The sequence below is a fragment of the Quercus lobata genome, chromosome 9, assembly GCF_001633185.2.
Source record: "Quercus lobata isolate SW786 chromosome 9, ValleyOak3.0 Primary Assembly, whole genome shotgun sequence".
Lineage (NCBI taxonomy): Eukaryota > Viridiplantae > Streptophyta > Magnoliopsida > Fagales > Fagaceae > Quercus > Quercus lobata.
Window position 1 is genome coordinate 14,766,412 of NC_044912.1, and position 18,797 is coordinate 14,785,208.

The following is an 18,797-nucleotide window of genomic DNA, read 5'->3' on the forward strand; positions in this document are numbered from 1 at the left end:
GAGAGATGATTGGCACTTGAGCCCTGTTGTGACTTTAAATACATATTTTTTTAATCACCGGATATTTTATTTTTTGGGTTTTTTATTTTATTTTATTTTATTTTTTGGGGCGGTAGACAGGTAGAGTAAGCAGATATTTCATTACAGTAGAGTGATTGAAGTAACTTGTAATTTTCAAATAAAAGAGACTATGTTTATATTGGAAAATCACAACTCTAAAAATTAAACAATCAGGGGGTGAAAAGAATCAGTAAATCCAAAAATGAAACATACACATAAGAAAAAAAAAAAAGAGAGAAGTAAGAATAAAACTGGGCAGAGCTCTAGGTGGTATTTTTGTATTCTTCTTGGTCAGGACTTAGTAGCAGCAGGGGCTGTCCAATATTTCTTCACTGCAAATAAAAGCTTCTCCCTTTGATGAGGCCCATCTTCATGGTCAACAATTTGACTGTCCCAGTCCAATCTATCAATGATATTCTTGATCTTTATCACATTATCTACATCATCCCTAAAGATTACACTTCCTTCTGGTCTCAAAACTCTATCCATTTCCAATAGGATGTCTTCCATTTCACATCTATTAACACAAAAATATGTGTCAACACATTATACAATTTTCTTGGAAAAGAAACATGATAACTAAAAATAACTAGTGTTTTTTGTTTCAGTTCCATTAGACTGTCAGAATGTCCATGATTCAAAATTGCCTTTTGAAAATCATTGGTAAGATAAATTAAGCTGGTCATTCGGCTTATCTAGTTTATATATAACTCTTTCTACTTTTGCCTCAGTAATTTTTAAGCCAAGTAAGCTAACTTATATTTACCTGTCCTTGTAGAGACTAAATACTGAATCAGCATGAATGAGGTCATAAGTTCTTGGATAAGTAGACATTGCTTCACACCTGCAATCAAAAAATTTATGAGCCACACATGTAGCTTGAAAAAACTAATCAAACAAACAAAAAATAAAACAAAATTTTAAGTTTTACCAATTCTGATATGTTCCAATCAATCCCCGTTCGTATATAACTCCAAGCGTGTTAACCTTTGCCTCAGCAGGAACCACATTCATCACCCAAAGTGGATATTCAATTAGAGAAGCGGCAAAACCACCCAAGTAAGCATTCATGTCTAAAACGTTGCGGTACCTCCCAGCTTGTCCTAATTGACTATTCACATTCTTATAGTATGACACCCTCTTACTCCATAGTTCTGCATCTTTTTGGAAAATTTCAGCTGTAACACCTTTCACAGTTCCCCTACTAATCCTAGGCGGTATTGCATATAGCCTCTCAGGCCATTTTTCTAGCTCACCACCTGCTATTTCTTGATTGTTAGAGACTTCAGGTAGAGGAGTTAAACAAGTCTCCATTTCTGTATACCTGAAAATGGTCAAAATGAACAAACATAATCGATTAGCTTCATTGCTTTATTTTATATACAGAGAATTACACATGCATGCATATGCAGACGGTAAATCTAGTGACAAACTATTTTCACAACTATTAACGCGACCTGTTTTGATTGGTACATGTTGAAAGTAGTGTTTGTGGTAGTCTCAATTTGACAACTGGATAATATATATTTTAAAATATTTGTTTATTATGTTGTTGAAGTAGCATAAATCACATTCATTGTTACAATAGTTTGTAAACGTTATATAGTAAAATTGATAGCAACTTCTGCATTTTCCTGTGAAAAACTTGTCTCAAACATTGCAAAACTTAAAAAATAACTAACCAGGCCTTGTCAGGATCTTGAGCAGGGCAGAAAGGTGGGTTTTGGGTGAGTTTACGGTTAACTTTGCAGTTTAAGTGATTGGTGGGTTTTTGCCAAATAGCAATATCATCCTTCTCAACCACCCTATTCCAGCAAAGGCTTTTAGCAACATTCTCAATGTTTGTCTGTTCAGCATTCAAATCCTCCTGTGTTCTCTCCCACCCTTTATAATATTTCTTCCAGTGAATTGGTGGGCCAGACAATATCCAGTACCCACCTGGGCGTAGGACACGATCAACTTCAATTAAGTATAGCCCATCTATAAAAACAAACAAGCAAAAAGATTGAACATAAGTACACTTGAAAATGAAGTCAAAAGAAATGTAAGTACAAATGCACAATGAAAATGAAGTCAGCTTTATACAATACTCTTGCGTTAAAAGTCCTAAACTAACAAAAAGAAAGGAAAAACTAAAAAAGCAAATGCTACAAACTCAATAATTTTCATAATAAAATGTGATTTTTGCATACCAGTATGTACTATGTACTTGCACACAAGTGCACAAACAACTAAAATTGTGAGTTGAGCACTCGATTTCAAGTAGGAAATTGTGTTTTCATCTCACGCGCACCAATGTGTCCGCAAGTGTGCAATAAGTATTTACCTTTTACAATAATTGAATTTGCAAGCTTTTATTAGTTTTCATTTGAACCCACTATTGACATCATTTTTTTATCAATAAAAAATAACTCAATAATTGTGAAATTTTTTTGGGTCTCTAGCTTATTGAAACAAAAACGTGAAGCATGATGATTTGTAGTAATATTTATAAAATGTGATGAGATTATTACTATATTGGCCCCATGGAATGAGACAACGAGAGCAATGGGCCATGTCAAAAGCTCTTGATGGGTAAGGAATCCTCTTGGATGCAATAATTCCAATCAATGCAGGAACACCTCTCTCAAGAGCAAATTGCACTTGTGCTTCGTGGGTATCTCTTGGTGCAAACGACATTGTCATGATGTTACGTGATAGAAGATAAGCACCCCAACTCGCAACCTGCACCATTAGATTAGCTATATAGTAAATAATTTGGCAATTTGATTGTACTATTATATCATCTTCATTATCAAGTTGGTAGGTAAAAGACATGGACAATTCTAGTCATTGGAGAATTAAAAAAAGTTTTTTTTCGAGCCAATTGAATGGAGAAAGGAACTAGGAAAGGGCACATTTGACAAACTGAATTATTAAATAGGATAATAATTTTTTATTAACCGTCTTATTAGGATCTAAATCAAATAATATAATAAGAAATGAAAGTTATTCAATACTTCGGGAACAATGTTTCTTCATCTCACATGAATACTGCATCTTAATATCTCACTATATACTTAAGTAAGACCAATTGAATTGAGAAAGGAACTAAGAAAATGTACATTTGACAAATGAAATAATTAAATAGGATAATAATTTTTTATTAACAGACTTATTAGGATCTAAATCAAATAGATTCTCAAAAAAGGATCTAAATCAAATAATATAATAAGAAACGAAAGTTATTCAATACTTTGGGAACAATTTTTCTTCATCTCACAGAATACTGCATCTTAGTATCTCACTATATACTTAAGTAAGACCAATTGAATCAAGAAAGAAACTAAGAAAAGGTACATTTGACAAATGAAATAATAAATTGGATAATAATTTTTTATTAACAAACTAATTAGGATCTAAATCAAATAGATTCTCAAAAAAGGATCTAAATCAAATAATATAATAAGAAACGAAAGTTATTCAATACTTCGGAAACAACACTTTCTTATCTTACATGAAAATTGCATCTTACTATTAAGTGAGATCAAAAAAGATTACTCTCAGTCTACTGAATTATTATTGTAACAGTAATCAAGATCTACCGTATGCATCAAGTGTAATAAATTAGTAGAATTATCCAACAAAATCAAGGTAAAACATGTGATTTGAACATTTTAAACTCTTAATGTTGTCCAAGTTGACTCTAAGGAGTATAATATAAGTAAGGTTAAGTAGAAAGCAAACCTAAATATAACTGTTTACTCTTTTTTAATTTTATGAAATTCAGCATAGGAGGAAAAATATTGAGTTTTTTTATTTTTTGTGAATTGAGAGATAAAAAAGCACTAAATGAAATTGGCTTTTCAGGAAACATAATTATACGCTAATTGACCAATACATCTAATAAATGCTGCATTTGTACGTAGTCCAATTGGGATAAGGGTAACAGTTGGCCCATTAATTAAGCTATAGAGGATAGCGACTTATGACCAAAGCAAATGGAGTCAATAGCACATATAATATTTAGCAAATTGGGCAATTATAGAAAGGTTCTTGGTTTCAGTCAAAAAAGAGAAAGGTTCTTGGTACACTAATGAAGTTAGTTTCCCAAGAGCCAAATCTTATATTTTTCTCAAAAAAAGAAAAAGAAAAAAAAAGTTTCCCGAGAGCCATAATTATCTCGTACGAATAATATCTCAGTCAGATACTGATGAGGATTCCATTAAATGTAATTTTTTAATTAATTCATAACCCCATAAATTTAGCAGACCACTTAAATATTCTTATGAACTTTCCTGACAAATCTGACCAATCATCTTAAATTTATATAATGATTTACTCAAAATAATTGAGCAAGACAAATGATATATGGATTAGTATTTTACTCATGTGTGATTTCAGAGTACATATTAATTTTCATTTTTAGAAATTTTTTTTTCAATAATTAAAAAAATAATAACAATTTTTTCAATTCTTAAAAAAATATTTTCAAAAATAAAAAGCTGCACACATTAACCAGATCCATAATATATATATATATATATATATGACTTCACATAGATTTAAGAGTTAATTTTTGGAAGAAAATAATTTATTTGTTTTTTGCAGGCCATCTTGGTAGACTAATAATAATAGTCCAAAATTTTGTAAAAAAAAATTGCAGGACAAATGATTTTGTCTTTGTCAAAAAAAAAAAAAAAAATCAAAATGTAAACGTTATGCATTCTGAACTCTGTGTGCCGAATGCACGTATATGGACAAGAGAAAACGAGTCAAATCCCCTTTAATTTTGTACCAATAACATAACATCTAAATTTAAAATAAAAAAATCATTAAAATATTATATTTCTAGTCAATTGGACTAACTTTTTTTCTTTGTAAATTAAAATAAAAACAAGTGGTCATTTTTTAATCAAACCCTTTGGCCTAGATTATAGACTTCAACAAATAAAATACTATATTAAAATAAAATACAAAGAGAAAAGATTAGAAGATCAAGTAAGGGTAAGGATTCAAGAAAATAATAATAATAATATAATAGATAACAAAGAAAGAGATTTAAGAAATTAAAATGAAAGGAAATGGCGTGAGTCCAACACTCCTGCACATCAGACTCGTTAAGATGCATATATCGCACGTTCATTTTATGTCCACATTTTAACAAATATATAGTGCATAAGTTCTTATGCCTTTACGAAAATCGAAAAGCTTACCCCACAGCCGGTATCAATAGCGGTCCTAATTGAACCATCGTTGAGATTAATTAACTTGGCAATATCATCAATATACGCATCAGCACCATTAGGGAACATGGTACCTCCTCCTGGGAATCTAAACTTTTCCCCTTCGTATCTGATCCAATTCTGCACAGCTTTCTCCACAGTCAACTCCTTGTGTGGCACGTTTGCATACCACGCTAGATCCCTACTCGTTGGCCAAGCAAAAGGGTTCTTGTACCCAAATGGGGCTGGGATGCGACACTTCAACGTTTCACTCTTTTCTGGACAGTGTCTCTCTCTGTATATCAACCTGTCTCTGTTAAACCTAAGTGATCTCTTGGCATCCTCACATGGTGTGTACTCACTGTACCTCACGTTGCATGGTGGGAAGCTTTTGTGGGTGTTGGAGAGTGAAGGGCTTAGGCTTGAATCGTTTAAGTTGTGGTGAGGGTTGAAGTCAAGGGGTGTGTTGTTGTTGTTGATGTTGAGGCAATCTTTTGAGGCTAATTGGTTCTTAGCAGTGGGGATTGTGGGCATGCCATGTTTCCAAGAGCCTAAAAGGTACGAGATGATGCAAAGGAAGACAACTAGAGAGTATAGATTGGTGGATTTCCATGAGAAGAAGGAAGAGATGGTGTTGGATTTTGAGGGTTTGGAAGTGGGATGGTATGAAGGTGTGTTAGGATTAGCCATGGGGAATGGCATATGGCTTGTGACTGGTTTTTGTTTTTGTGTGAAAATTGTTTGTTTGTCTCTCTCTCTCTATGGGGGTTTTATGTATTCATGGTTGAGATGTTTAGGCCATTTGGGGGAGGTGAAATGAGATGGGGTTGAAGAGATATAGGTTTTGAATCTAGTCAGTCATGTGGGTGTGACAAGTTTTTGTATTTTTAAATCAACATTAAAATATCTATTTATAGTTTTTATGATTCTCTCAAAAACTACAATTTTTTAATATGGTTGTGGTAGTATGGTATGGTTGTATTCTAAATCGGTAAAGGTTAGGAAAGAGCCAAAGAGGTGTGCTTAAGTGAGAGAGAGAGATTTGGCCATTTGGGTTTGAAAATGGAAGGAAGAGAGATTATAGCTGGATCATGAAGAGGAAGAGGCAATGACAGGAATATGTACCCCCAAAAGAATATGGAAATTTTTGGAATATAATAATATGTTGATTTTGTTTACTAAATTATAATAGATTTGTTTAATTGAGTTAGAAGTGTGGGCCTGGGCCTGCAGATGGGTCCTGTCCAGTAGAACTTGTCCCTAGTTAATGCATTTTTTTGTGTGCAGAGAAACCAACCTCAAGTATTAGTTTTACATTTTTTTTTATTTAACCAAAAAAAAAAAAAAAAGGTTTTACATTTTTAATGTTGACTAACGCACTAGGATAGCGTGGGTACTTTCGAAATCGAAGAAGCTGTACCCAGTCAGTACTGTGAGCCTGACTCTAGTCATTATTAATTAGACTAATTAAAAAACGAGAAGGTCTCTGTTAATATATAAAAATGTCTTTGATGGTTAAATAAGAGATTTGATATTCAATTTTTACTTACACAAAAAATTGATTGATGCTTTGATTTGATGATAAACAGCTATTATCAAGAGCGAATATCATAAATTAAAATACTCTCTAAAAAAATTATTATAAAAATATTATAAACATAATATTTCACTAAAATAAAACCTCTAGAACCAGCCCGGGTATTCATTTGCTGAAACTGCAGATCCTAGAGTCAATTCAATATGAAAAATACTCTAGTAAGAAATATAATAGTGTTTTGTTATTGTTCTTTCAAAGAATTATTATGGGGTCATAGGACGTAGATACGGAGTTACGGTGATGTTTATGGTGGCATGTCGTGGAGTCGCTGGCTGGAGAAATAACTATCTGGAAGTCTTCATGTATTTAATAGTGTTGAAGAATATATAGACTATAGTCCTAATTTCAAAAAGAAAAAAACAAAAAAGAATACATAGTTCTATACTACCTTGGCACTTGGACCGAAAAACAATCGATTCCCTGTTAGTTTTGTGTCAACGTAGGTGCAAACCCCATTAATTGCTTGAATTTTGAATAATAATCATAATGATGAGGGGTTTTTATAATGCCATCTTTGAATTTTCATGTGATAGTCAAATTAATCCTCTTACTTCTACTTTAACTAATCCCTTGTAGATTACGTTCTCTTTTAATTTGGCCTTTGTTTATTATTATTATTGTAGGAAGTAAATTTAAAAAAAAAAAAAAAAAGAGTTTTTGTTGTAGAGCTTTTGAGATAAAATGCACTAAATGAAAAGAATTTTAGGGCATGTTTGGTAAATTGTAATAGGCATTGTAATGTAATAGTTATTCCTATAATTTAGTTATTCTTTAGTTTGGTTATATTTTTATTACAAAGAATAATCATTCTTTATGAATAACTATTCTTCAAAATGAGGAATAACTATTCATCTTTAAAAAGTTTTATTAGCTATTCATTAGTAAGTGCAATAATTTCAAAACTTAATATATTTCCAAGTAAACAAACTTTCCATATACATCTAATAATTATAAAAATAAAAAATCATAAAAAATAACACATATCTCTCTTAAATTTAAAATTAACAATTTTTAAGGAAATATAATTGTATGAGTAAGAAATTTCCTAAAATAAATGTTAAGTTTCATTTTAATGTTATAACTTACAACCAAATTAATGAATAGGTTTAGTTATTACATTACAACACATTTATTTCCTAGTAATAAATATTACAATTCTTGTCGTAATCCCCATTCAGTGTACCAAACGTACCCTTAGTGTTTTAGAGCATTTGGCAAGATACAATCCTCAAGTGCAATACATTTATTACAAGTGTATGGTAATCAAATTGATAAAGGGTTCAATCAACACTTTTTGATATTTTTAATTAAGAAGTTTAGAGTTTAAATTTTTATTTTTTTCTAACTATCAAATTATCAAAAAATTAAATGATAAAAAGCTTTTAATGTGAGAAATGATAATATAGAATACGATAAAAGTGCTTTGTATAAATTAACTTGTTTGATAAAAAGAAAAAGGGTGTTACTAAAGTGGGAGTGTCCAACAGATTGCATTACTCGACCTAAAGTGTCAGTAGTGGGTTTTGACTATCAAATACTTTAGAAACTTTCGATTGTTAGGTGAGTGTCATGTGAGAGAAAAACTCACCTGTAAAACTTAATGTTGGAACATTTTAATATTAAATAATTAAAATGAGTAAATGTTATAACATAAATGTAAAGATGTGGGAGTGAATATGGAAGATGAAGAGTTGTGAAAATGTTTAATCCCACATTAAAAAGGAGAGAGACTATTTTATTCTTTTTAATTGTGGTGATTAATGAGCTAACATGAATTGTCTCAGATATTGGGTTAGATACGTGTGCAAGGGGGAGGTGAAGAGTGGAGATATCAAAAATGGAAATGAATCAGTCCCTTGGATCCTCCTACTTGACAGCCCATTCTTCAAAAACTCCTTATCTCACCATTAATTGTGTAACTCCAGCCCATCAGATTAATATCCAACAATTAATCTTGTAACACCCACTACATTAGAATAATTGGACCTAATTAATCAGAATAAATTGGGTAGTAATTTCGTAAGGCCCATTGAGCCTATAAATAGACTCATTCAAACCCAATCCATGTAACTGCAATTTACAATACACACTAAAAAAATAGAGAGATTATCGGCAAGGAAGGGTGTTCTTTCTGGTGGAGCTTTAGGCTTGAACACTTTGTGCAGAGGTTGTTCTAGTTATACGACACTTGTTGGGCTGTTGTATCCTGGGGAGACAAGTCAGAAAAGGTCTGCACCGGTTACAAGAATTAGCCAACCAAGGGCTTGAATCTCCTTAAAGAGAGCGAGTGCCGCGCCTCAGTCCAAATAGTGTTGTGTATTTCCTTTCTTTACATCAATAATATTCAAAAGTATTATTCAGTTTCTCTTTGTGTGTTATTTCCATTATTATTGTATTTACACTAACACTTAACTTGATTGTACATAAATATACATATGGGATTGTGTGTGTGTGCGCGCGCATACATATAACACTTTTTAATTGATTTCCTCAACCTTATATACCCCCCCCCCCCTCATTTTTTTCATTTTCACAATTCCATATTATTTGTGCCTTCCTTTCATTATAAATAAAAAAACACTTAAAAATAAAAGTTATATAATACATAAATTATTGAATTTGAATAGTTCGAGGTTCATTAATCTTACTATTATCATAAAAGAATGAAAAGAAAAAAAAAAGAAAAAAGAAGAAGATGTCATGGACCACGTTATGTTATCAATTTTCTTTTCTTTCTTTTTTTTGAGTAGAAGTTATCAATTTTCTTAAGTGCACTTATCATTTGAAAAATATGAAACAATGTTAAATTACCTACAAAGATAGGTAAATAAAACATTAACATGTTAGGTAAATGAAAATAAGTATATAATTAATGTGAATTGTACCTCAATCTACTCAATGTTAATTAATAGTAGATTTAGTTGTTGAAATATTCATACTTGAGAATTGCACCTAATTGATGAGTAATTTCATTGATATTTTAAGCTACAATATAGATTTTTAATATAAAATGAAAATATATGGGTAGATAAATAATTAAAATTTTACAACTATGACTATTAATTGATTTTTCAAAAAACTAAAATAGCCGCGTCAAAGGGTTTTTTTTTTTTTTTTTTAATATTTTATTTTAAGAATAGGGCATCAAGATAGTTTCAAGGATAAAGCTCAAATTTTGGGCTTTTAGCCACGCTAACACTTGTACTATTGCCCTGGTATAGGAGGATTATGATCTCTTTCCTGTAAGGCATTTTTAGAAAAATTACAAGACACCGACGTATTTTTCTTAAAGAGTTTTATGAGGTTTAAAGATCTTTACTGGTATAACATGATCTCTCCTTTTCAAATCATCTATAATTTTTTGGCATTTCATGATTTAAAATTTTAATTTATGAATTTAAAATAAGCTTCAATTGGTCCTTGTGCTTTTATTTTCTTTATTTTTTTGTTGCTTTAACTTTGAAAATCTAAAATGTGTAACTACGAATGTAAGCCAAAATGGGCATTTGCCCATTTCGCCTAAAACAAATAGTAAAATACCCATGTTCTGAAACTATCTAGCAAAATACCCTTATTTTGAAACTCAATTTTTTTTAAAATTGAGTTTTAATGAAAAATTTGATTTAATGAAAATCGAGTTAATTGCAAAATGTTATATGGAACTCTAGTTCCTTGAATGGAACTCGAGTTCATGGAACTTGAGTTCCATATAATTTTAAAAAAAAAAAAAAAAGTTTTTTGCTTATAACTCGATTTTCTAAAAATCGAATTTTTCATTGAAACCTGATTTTTAGAAAATCAAGTTTAAAATAAGGGCATATGGCTAAATAGTTTCAGAATAAGGGTAGCTACTTGTTTTGGGCGAAAGGGGCAAATGCTCATTTTGGCCCTACAAATGTAAGACTATAGAGTTAAAAACAACAACAAAAAAGAAAAGAGAGAGAGAGAGAGAGAGAGAGAGAGAGATGGATAGAAGGTTTATTATTACAAAAAAAAAAAAAAACACTTTTTAAATAAAATTTTGAGTAAACTACGTGTTTGTTCCCTATCTTATACACTATATTTCAATTTGGTCCTTAACCTATCAACTGTGTCAATTCAGTCACTTCTGTTATTTTTTGGATGAAAATTAATGATGTAAAAAATTAGCTTTCGTTGATGTGACAGTACACTAAAATTTTATTTTGATGGTTTGTCATGTTATTAATTTTCATCCAAGATATAATGATAGAGACTAAATTGACACGACATTGAAAGGTTAGGGACCAAATTGATACAATTGAAAGGTTAAGGACTAAATTGAAATATGATATAAAGAATAAGAATGAAATATGTAGTTTATCCTAAAATTTTTGTTACAAAAGTAAGCAATTTAAATACTTTTGTGTTTTCTTCCTCCCTAAAACCCAATATATGTATATTTATTTATGGGATAATTACACTCCCCTTTTTTAAGGTTTGAGGGAATGACATTCAACTCCAAATCCTAAATGAAAAAAAAACACTTCCATTCCTTAAGGTTAAAAATAAATTAATACCCCCCTTTTTGTTTATATTATTAACAAAATATTCTAAATTTCTATAAGAATTTTTTTACAAAAGTTTAACCTTGGTTAATAAAAAAATGACTGATAAATTTAGAATAAAAATGCAAAATTTATCAAACACCAAAACACTTACAATGGCAAATCTCTTCATAATCCGTTGAAAAAAAAAATTTATACTTAATATTTTAAAATATACTTCAATTAAAAATTTAATACAATGAATTTTAATTTTAAAACGAGGATAATTCTTGAAATTTGGTCTTAAACAAATGACAAGTTAGTACATAATATTTTTAATATTAATTTAACAAAATTTGGCCAATCAAATGTCAAGAGGAGAAAATGTTTTTTTCCTTGAAATTTGAGAATCAATAATCACAAAAGGTTTGAATTTGAATAAAGAGTTATCATCAGGAACAAACGGCATAGGTTGAAACTCTCTTAAATTTTTTTTTTTTTTTTATAAATGAAAAAAAAAAAATTATATACACAATATATAGCTAGCGTATCTTATCATTTGTTGGTGTATTTGTAACGTGATAACCACGCTCTTCCCCTAACTGGGATCCGCTAACCACGTTCCTACAATCGATCACGTAGGAGGCATATGGGCGTATTATAAGCTATCTCTCACTTAAAAAAAAAAAAAAAAAAATTTAAGCTAATTAAGTTATGGACGTATTATGCTATAAGCCATGCCTCCCAAATATAAAAGCCAAAATAGATATAAAAGGTACATTTATTAATGTGCTATTAAAAAAAGAATAACCAAACGTCAACGGAACGATGATTTAAGATCCATCATAACGGTGGAATTTTAAATTCTGCTATTTCCAAGTTGTTCACTCTGTGATTTCGGTTTAATTGGCGACACTATTTGTAATTTTTTTATTGTTAGATTCGATTAAAGGACTAGAGGTTGCAGACATGGTGTTTAGTATACACTTTACAAATAGAATATAGAAGTTAAAAATGTATTACTGTCATGAGCATACTCATATAACTCAATTAGCACCGCCTAATACATATAGACCATATATAATTTTAACATTAATTATTGTGGTTTTGTAATATCGCAGACGGTCGTGATTTTTTTTTTTGAAATCGTGAGTGTTAACATACTAAATTTAATGTTGTGTAAGTTTGTCTCAATGTATGATCCAATTTATAGAAAGATGGATTATCAAAAAATTTATAGAAGGATGTAACTATTTTGTCATTTTGGGTTTTTTTTTTTTTTTTGGGTGATTTAAGCCATCAGGCTAAACCTAGTGAACCCTCTTGCTTTTACTTTAACATCATCTTATTTTCTTATTATTATTTTTAACATATTATCAAACCTAGGGTCTTGAAGCATTCTATTTCTCCCTATCATTCTCCTGTTTTATTTTAAAATTTTTGAATTTTGTTATAATTTTTTATGGCATTGCTTCCTAGTTCCTAGGAGTGCCTTTGTCCATTGGGATTCGTATAGCCGTTCAAGTGTATATATATATATATATATATATATATATATTTTTTTTTTTTTTTCTCTCGGAATTCAGTATTTCGAGCATCTTTTTGAGTTTTGGAGCACACTACTCAAAAAAAATTGAAGTCAATTTGCAAAATGCTTTAAAAATTGGCCTAAGATTGTCACACACCCTAATGTGTTGTCAAAGTTTCCGCAAGTTAGATTTGTGTGCCTATGCAGCACCAGACTACGAAGCTTCCATGGGCTGGTGTTGCTCTCCTTAATTTGGCCATTGGTGTCGCATCCTTCGGCCACCATTAATTTGTGCTGAAAGTCATTACCATTGACTTCTATATCTCATTTATGATTTATGCCATCTTCAACAATTGTTATTTGTTAATCTTCCTTAGCCACCAGTAGTGCAGCCATTCTCCGATAATAATAGTCACTTTAGTCATTGGTTTAATTGTTCTCTAGTCCTAATAGCAGCCTTTTAGTCTACATCTATCATGGAACGTCATTTTTGTATGTTTCATTCTACATCGTGCCTAGTCCATTCTGCATTTGATATGGTCATTCATAATCATACTTTCCTTCACGAGTTTACATTCTAAACTCGATTACTCGAGTCACCTTCAAACCTCCACTTTAAATTAGAGATTTTGTTAGTGAGATTTGTTAGGTTACACATGTGAGTGAAGTCTCACATTAAATAATAATGAGAAGAATGAATTGTTTATTTATTTTTTATACAAGATAGAACTTTTACTTTAACCTAATATCTAAGTGTATATATGTGTGAAGCTCCCTCTTGGAGACTTGAACTCTGATCCTTACCCTTACATACCTCACAAGCACTTATACTTATGGAATGACCATTGCACTAAGGAAATGTTGTGGTAGAAGAATGAATAGTTAATATAATATAATTGAGCACATACCCATTGGGTTTAGGCATTTTAGGTTAAAGTGTGTCTCTATATGTTGTATTAATTATTCAAAGAAACTCCCCAAGTTATTTATCTTCCCAACAAGTGGTATTAGAGCCCATGGTGGTGTGGGGCAAAGGTGGCAAGGTTATCAAGATTCCTTTTGTAGTTGGAGCGAGAATGGGGTATGTGTACTTGAAGCCCTTTTGCAAATGGAGTAGGGTGTGTCCTTTTCGCAGTTGGAGCAGGGATGATATATTGCACCAAGCAAGCCTATAAAGCCCACACAAACAATCTTGAAAAAGGCCCAACAAAGGAGTTGTACGGGGAGTTACCCCCCACCCCTTTAAAGGCCCATTATCCATGAAATCCGCCACAATGACGCCACGTGTGCAAGGCCCTGGACTTGTTGGGCCCCAGGCCTTAGGACATTGTGCATGGTTGTATGTTCTATTAGGCCTAAGAAATTGGCCCAGGCAAGCATCGATACCCATCCAAAACCCGGGGACCATGATGGAGTCATTGTGGCATACCTGACAAAGGTAAGACTTTGCCAGTCAACTCTGACTTGGCTGGGGAATGCAATTTCCTGAGGAAGTGAGACCTTGGGTGCCCGGTATTGCCTTGGAAAACATCGCCACTGGGCAAATCTTCTAATGTGGGAATCGGTTTTGATGCCACTCTTACCACCCCCTACTCCTAACTAAACACCCACTTAGTGTTGATAACATTGGACCTCCTTTACCACTCACCACAAGGGTAATCATGACTCCTCTACTAATTTTGGGCTATAAATATGAGAAGTTAAGGAAGAAATGGTTGTTAAAAGGTTTTGAAGGAAACTAAAAGTAGGAATGAGAAAGTATCAGCCTAGTGTAGTAACAGTAGAGGGAGAGAGTAAAATAATTCAGAGGGACAGGCAGCTCCGTTGGGTCTTTGTACAAGGAACTACCCAAAGTAGGAAATTCAAGCCTATATTACAAATAAATTGTGAGCCCAAGTGAGGCTCGGCCCATCCGCCTCACTCTTGGCACGCACAAGAGTATTATTACCAATGGTGCTAGATAATAATGAGGTGCGAGGTTCTCATAGAGCATAAAAGACGTGTAGGGTTGACACATGCAGTCCCATGGATGATGCACTAGTAAAGGGAAAGGCCCATTAGGCAAGAGAGAGCGTGTTGGGCTTGTTTATGGCCCCACGAAGAGGTCTTGAAGCCCATAAAGAGGTAAAGACTCACACGTGAGGGAGAGATTATTAGGTTACATGTGTGAGTGAAGTCTCACATTGAATAATGATGAGAAGAATGAATAGTTAATATAACATAATTGAGCACATACACATTAGGCTTGAGCTTAGGCTTTTTATGTTAAAGTGTGTCTCTATATGTTATATTAATTAGTCGTAGATCTCACGCGTTACGCGTAATAATATTTTTAGGGTGGTCTCATTAAATTTATTTTTGCAGATTAGACTAATTTAATAATTTTAAAAAAAATATTTTTAACCTATGGCGTCTCCTTATGATAATAGCTCTTTATTATCAGATTAAGACACTAATCGGTTTTTAGTGTAGGCGAGAATTGAATCTCAAATTTCTTATTTGACCATCAAAGACTTTACTAGTTGAGCAAATTGGAACCCATAACTAATTTAATAAATATTATTGTTGTAGGGTCACGTTTTTCAAGCCGGGCCCAAAATGAATGGGACCTTAGACTTGCGAGCCCAGTACAATGAATTTGTAGAGAATGGGCCAAAGAGCTAAGTTTTAGCATATGAACAACGGTCATCATGGTGCTCTTTACGATCAGATTGAGACAGACCGGATTCATCAGAGAGGATGGGTCCTCGCCACGGTCTGGGGAGCCTTTTTTTATGGCTCTGGTATGTTGGGGGGTCTCTGCCCCGCCCTTTCTGCCTCTCTTTCCTCCCTTTTTATAGTAATTTCCTTCCTCCTGAATGGGGTCCCTAGGGTAGGTACTTGTTCCATCAGCCATTCCCTCCAGTTGTTAGAGTGGTTGTAAGGACAGAAAAGTATGGTCGTGTCAGGTGCAAGGCACTGAATGCGATAATGGCAGCCTTTCCTTTAAGCACTTTCGTTGTCCTTTCCTACTTTAGTACTCTTCCCGCTTTGTGGGATGATAGAGAATGTCACTGTCGGTGGCGGGTTACTTCTTCCATCTTCGGCTACAATGTGCCGAGGAGGGCTCTCCTTGTGACCGAGGAAGGGCTTTTCCTTCCCGTGACCAAGGAATGATTTTTCCCTTGGATTGGGCCTTTGGCCCAATATAGATATCGACATGGGCCTACTGGTCTTTTACTCCCCCACAATAGCCCCTCAAAATCCTGTTGTCCGGCTCCTTGAGCGAAGATGAGGGTTTTGGTGATATCGGGCCTCTGTCTCGACCTGCCACGTCAGTCCCTCCATTAAAGGCCAGAGCCTCTTCGTTTGCCCAAGGCTCGTTCCCGGCTGTGGGATATTCTTTTAATCTATCCAAGCTGCGTTCCTGTCATTTCGGTATACGAGGCGTGCTTTAATGAGGGTCCCTTCACGAGATGACATAAATTCACCGGTTGAAGATCACTTTGGAAATTGAGCGAGATTTATTTCGCTTGTAATTCCTTTTTGGAGATTTAGGTGAATTGACTGCCACCAGGTTTGCCTCCTATATAAGAAGCACATTGGGGGGCTATTTCCTTTATTTGCAGACCCTTTGAGCTTTTCAAATTCCTAATCCTCTAGTTGTTCCCAAAGTCCCCATTACCAGTGTGATTGAGCTTTAGGAGGTGAAATAGTCAAGGCTAGGGTGAGGGTGAAGGAACCACACCCTCTTTAGAAGCCTTGGGTATCTTCGAGATTCAGAATGGCCCGGTCAGGGCAAGGGAGACAAAGGCTCAAGGCATTTTTTCTCCTCGATAAGGCAAGAAAGGAGCCTCTTCTTCCTTCAGCCACAATCCGAAGCGAGTGGAGGTTGCATCAGATTTTTAGTGTGAAAGCACTGGGACCTCCATTCGGTGCTGTGTGCCATGCATGTGAGGGCTTGGATTTCCCATCACCGGTACCATCCGTGCTTGCTCGATTGCTGCTAGAACGATACTTGCTTGGTTATTGCTAGAGCAGGTATGGGGATTTGGCGTCCCCGCTTCTTCCTCTCTTTTATCATTGGTGCCATCCAGACTTGCCTAGTCATTGCTAGAGCAAGGTTGTGGACCAGGTGCCTCTGCTTCTTCTTCTCTTCCATCACTGGGGCCATCCAGACTTGCTTAGTCGCTGCTAGAGCAAAATTGAAGGATCCATCGTCCCCGTGTATTCCCCTTTTTTTCTTTTTTATAGTTAGCTTATGATATAGGCTTGTCTAAGCCCTTTTATGTATATTGCACTATCTCGTTATCTAATAAAAGATGATTTTATCGCATTTTATATATCCTTTCTTTTCTGCAATAATTATTTTGTGAATGAATGTGCTAGTGTCTTTTCTTTCGATCCTTACTTAGAACCGATGCCCTTGTTGGTAAAGAGTTATTACTTTGAACTTATCGAACCCCACGGGCACAACAATGCCGACTTTAAATAAGTTAACTATATAAGACCAACCGAGATAACAGCCGCACGTTCTGTATTGTGAACAGGGTGACTGCCTGAGGACGTATAATCTAAAATAAACTGTCCGAGGGGGTCGTTGGGTACTAGGGTTCTTTTCCGCTTTTCTGATGATATTCGTAGCTTTAACTTACTTTAGGTGTCTGGTCCGAGGACTGAGGCATGACTGTACCTGGTCTAAACACTCAGAAAGGCACCCTTGTGTGTTAACTCCCATAAGGCCGGGGGGCCGAGGACCATACGAGACCTCCATTCCGCCTAAGACTTAGACCTTTCTTGAAGTTGCTAGTTTCCCCATAGGTTTGAGTCTGAGGACCATACAAGACCTTGGTTCTGTCTAGCACTTAAGCTCTTAGAGTGTCTAGTTTCCCCATAGGTTTGAGTCCGAGAACCATGCAAGACTTTGGTTCTGTTTAGCACTTAGGCCCTTTGGAGTGTTTAGTTTCCCCATACGTTTGAGTCCAAGGACCATGCAAGACCTTGGTTCTATCTAGCACTTTGGCCCTTTGGAGTGTCTAGTTTTCCCATAGGTTTGAGTCCGAGGACCATGCAAGACCTTGGTCCTGTCTAGCACTTAGCGAGATTTTGGTTTAGCCTTCGGCTCCTCTATTCGTAGAGGATTCGGCGGACCGGAATATTAGGGGTCTCAAGAGTTAGCCCCTTGACAGGCGCATGGGGGCGTACATCTGACATCCAAAGCCCCTTGAACTGCACTGTCTAGCGATCCTCCCCTCGTAATGAACATTTCGAAGAGTGACCCAAAATGGAGGCTGAGCTATGATAATGGCGGTGTGTTCTTGGAAATGATGGGGGGGTTTTCGCGCAACTTGCACCACTGCCAAAATGGTCCTCCCGAGGGACTCTTGTTGATAGGAGCTTGACCGTGACTAATCATCATATTCGCCAACGCACAAACTCTTCCCACAAACGGCGCCAATTGTAGGGTCATGTTTTTCAAGCCGGGCCCAAAATGAATGGGATCTTAGACCTGCGAGCCCGATACAATGAATTTGTAGAGAATGGGCTAAAGAGTTAAGCTTTAGCATATGAACAACGATCATCATGGTGCTCTTTACGATCAGATTAAGACGGACCGGATTCATCAGAGAGGATTAGTCCTCGCTACGGTCTAGGGAGCCTTTTTTGATGGCTTTGGTATGTTGGGGGGTCTCCGTCCCGCCCTCTCTACCTCTCTTTACTCCCTTTTTATAGTAGTTTCCTTCCTCTGAATGGGGCCCCTAGGGTAGGTACTTGTCCCATCAGCCCTTCTCTCCAGTTGTTGGGAGTGGTTGTAAGGACAGAAAAGTATGGTCGTGTCAGGCGCAAGGCACTGAATGCGATAATGGTAGTCTCTCCTTTAAGCACTTTCGTTGTCCTTTCCTGCTTTAGTACTCTTTCCACTT

General features: G+C 34.6%; 1 protein-coding gene across 1 annotated transcript; it reads right to left on the reverse strand.

The window, feature by feature from the left end:
* Positions 1–199: 199 nt before the first annotated feature.
* LOC115959472 (probable methyltransferase PMT16) lies at positions 200–6,180 on the reverse strand. The gene is made up of 6 exons (XM_031077889.1): positions 5,256–6,180; positions 2,574–2,784; positions 1,743–2,040; positions 992–1,384; positions 827–904; positions 200–577 (listed from the first exon to the last, which is right to left on the reverse strand). The coding sequence occupies exons 1-6, from the start codon at positions 5,964–5,966 to the stop codon at positions 352–354; spliced, it is 1,917 nt and encodes a 638-aa protein (XP_030933749.1). The 5' UTR covers positions 5,967–6,180; the 3' UTR covers positions 200–351.
* Positions 6,181–18,797: the final 12,617 nt, after the last annotated feature.

Coding starts and splice junctions, on each gene's coding strand:
- LOC115959472 (XM_031077889.1), bottom strand. CDS start 5,966: ATGCCATTCCCCATGGCTAATCCTAACACACCTTCATACCATCCCACT. Junction 2,785..5,255: donor CTATTGATACCGGCTGTGGG/GTAAGCTTTTCG, acceptor CTAATGGTGCAG/GTTGCGAGTTGGGGTGCTTA. Junction 578..826: donor TTTAGTCTCTACAAGGACAG/GTAAATATAAGT, acceptor TTGTGTTAATAG/ATGTGAAATGGAAGACATCC.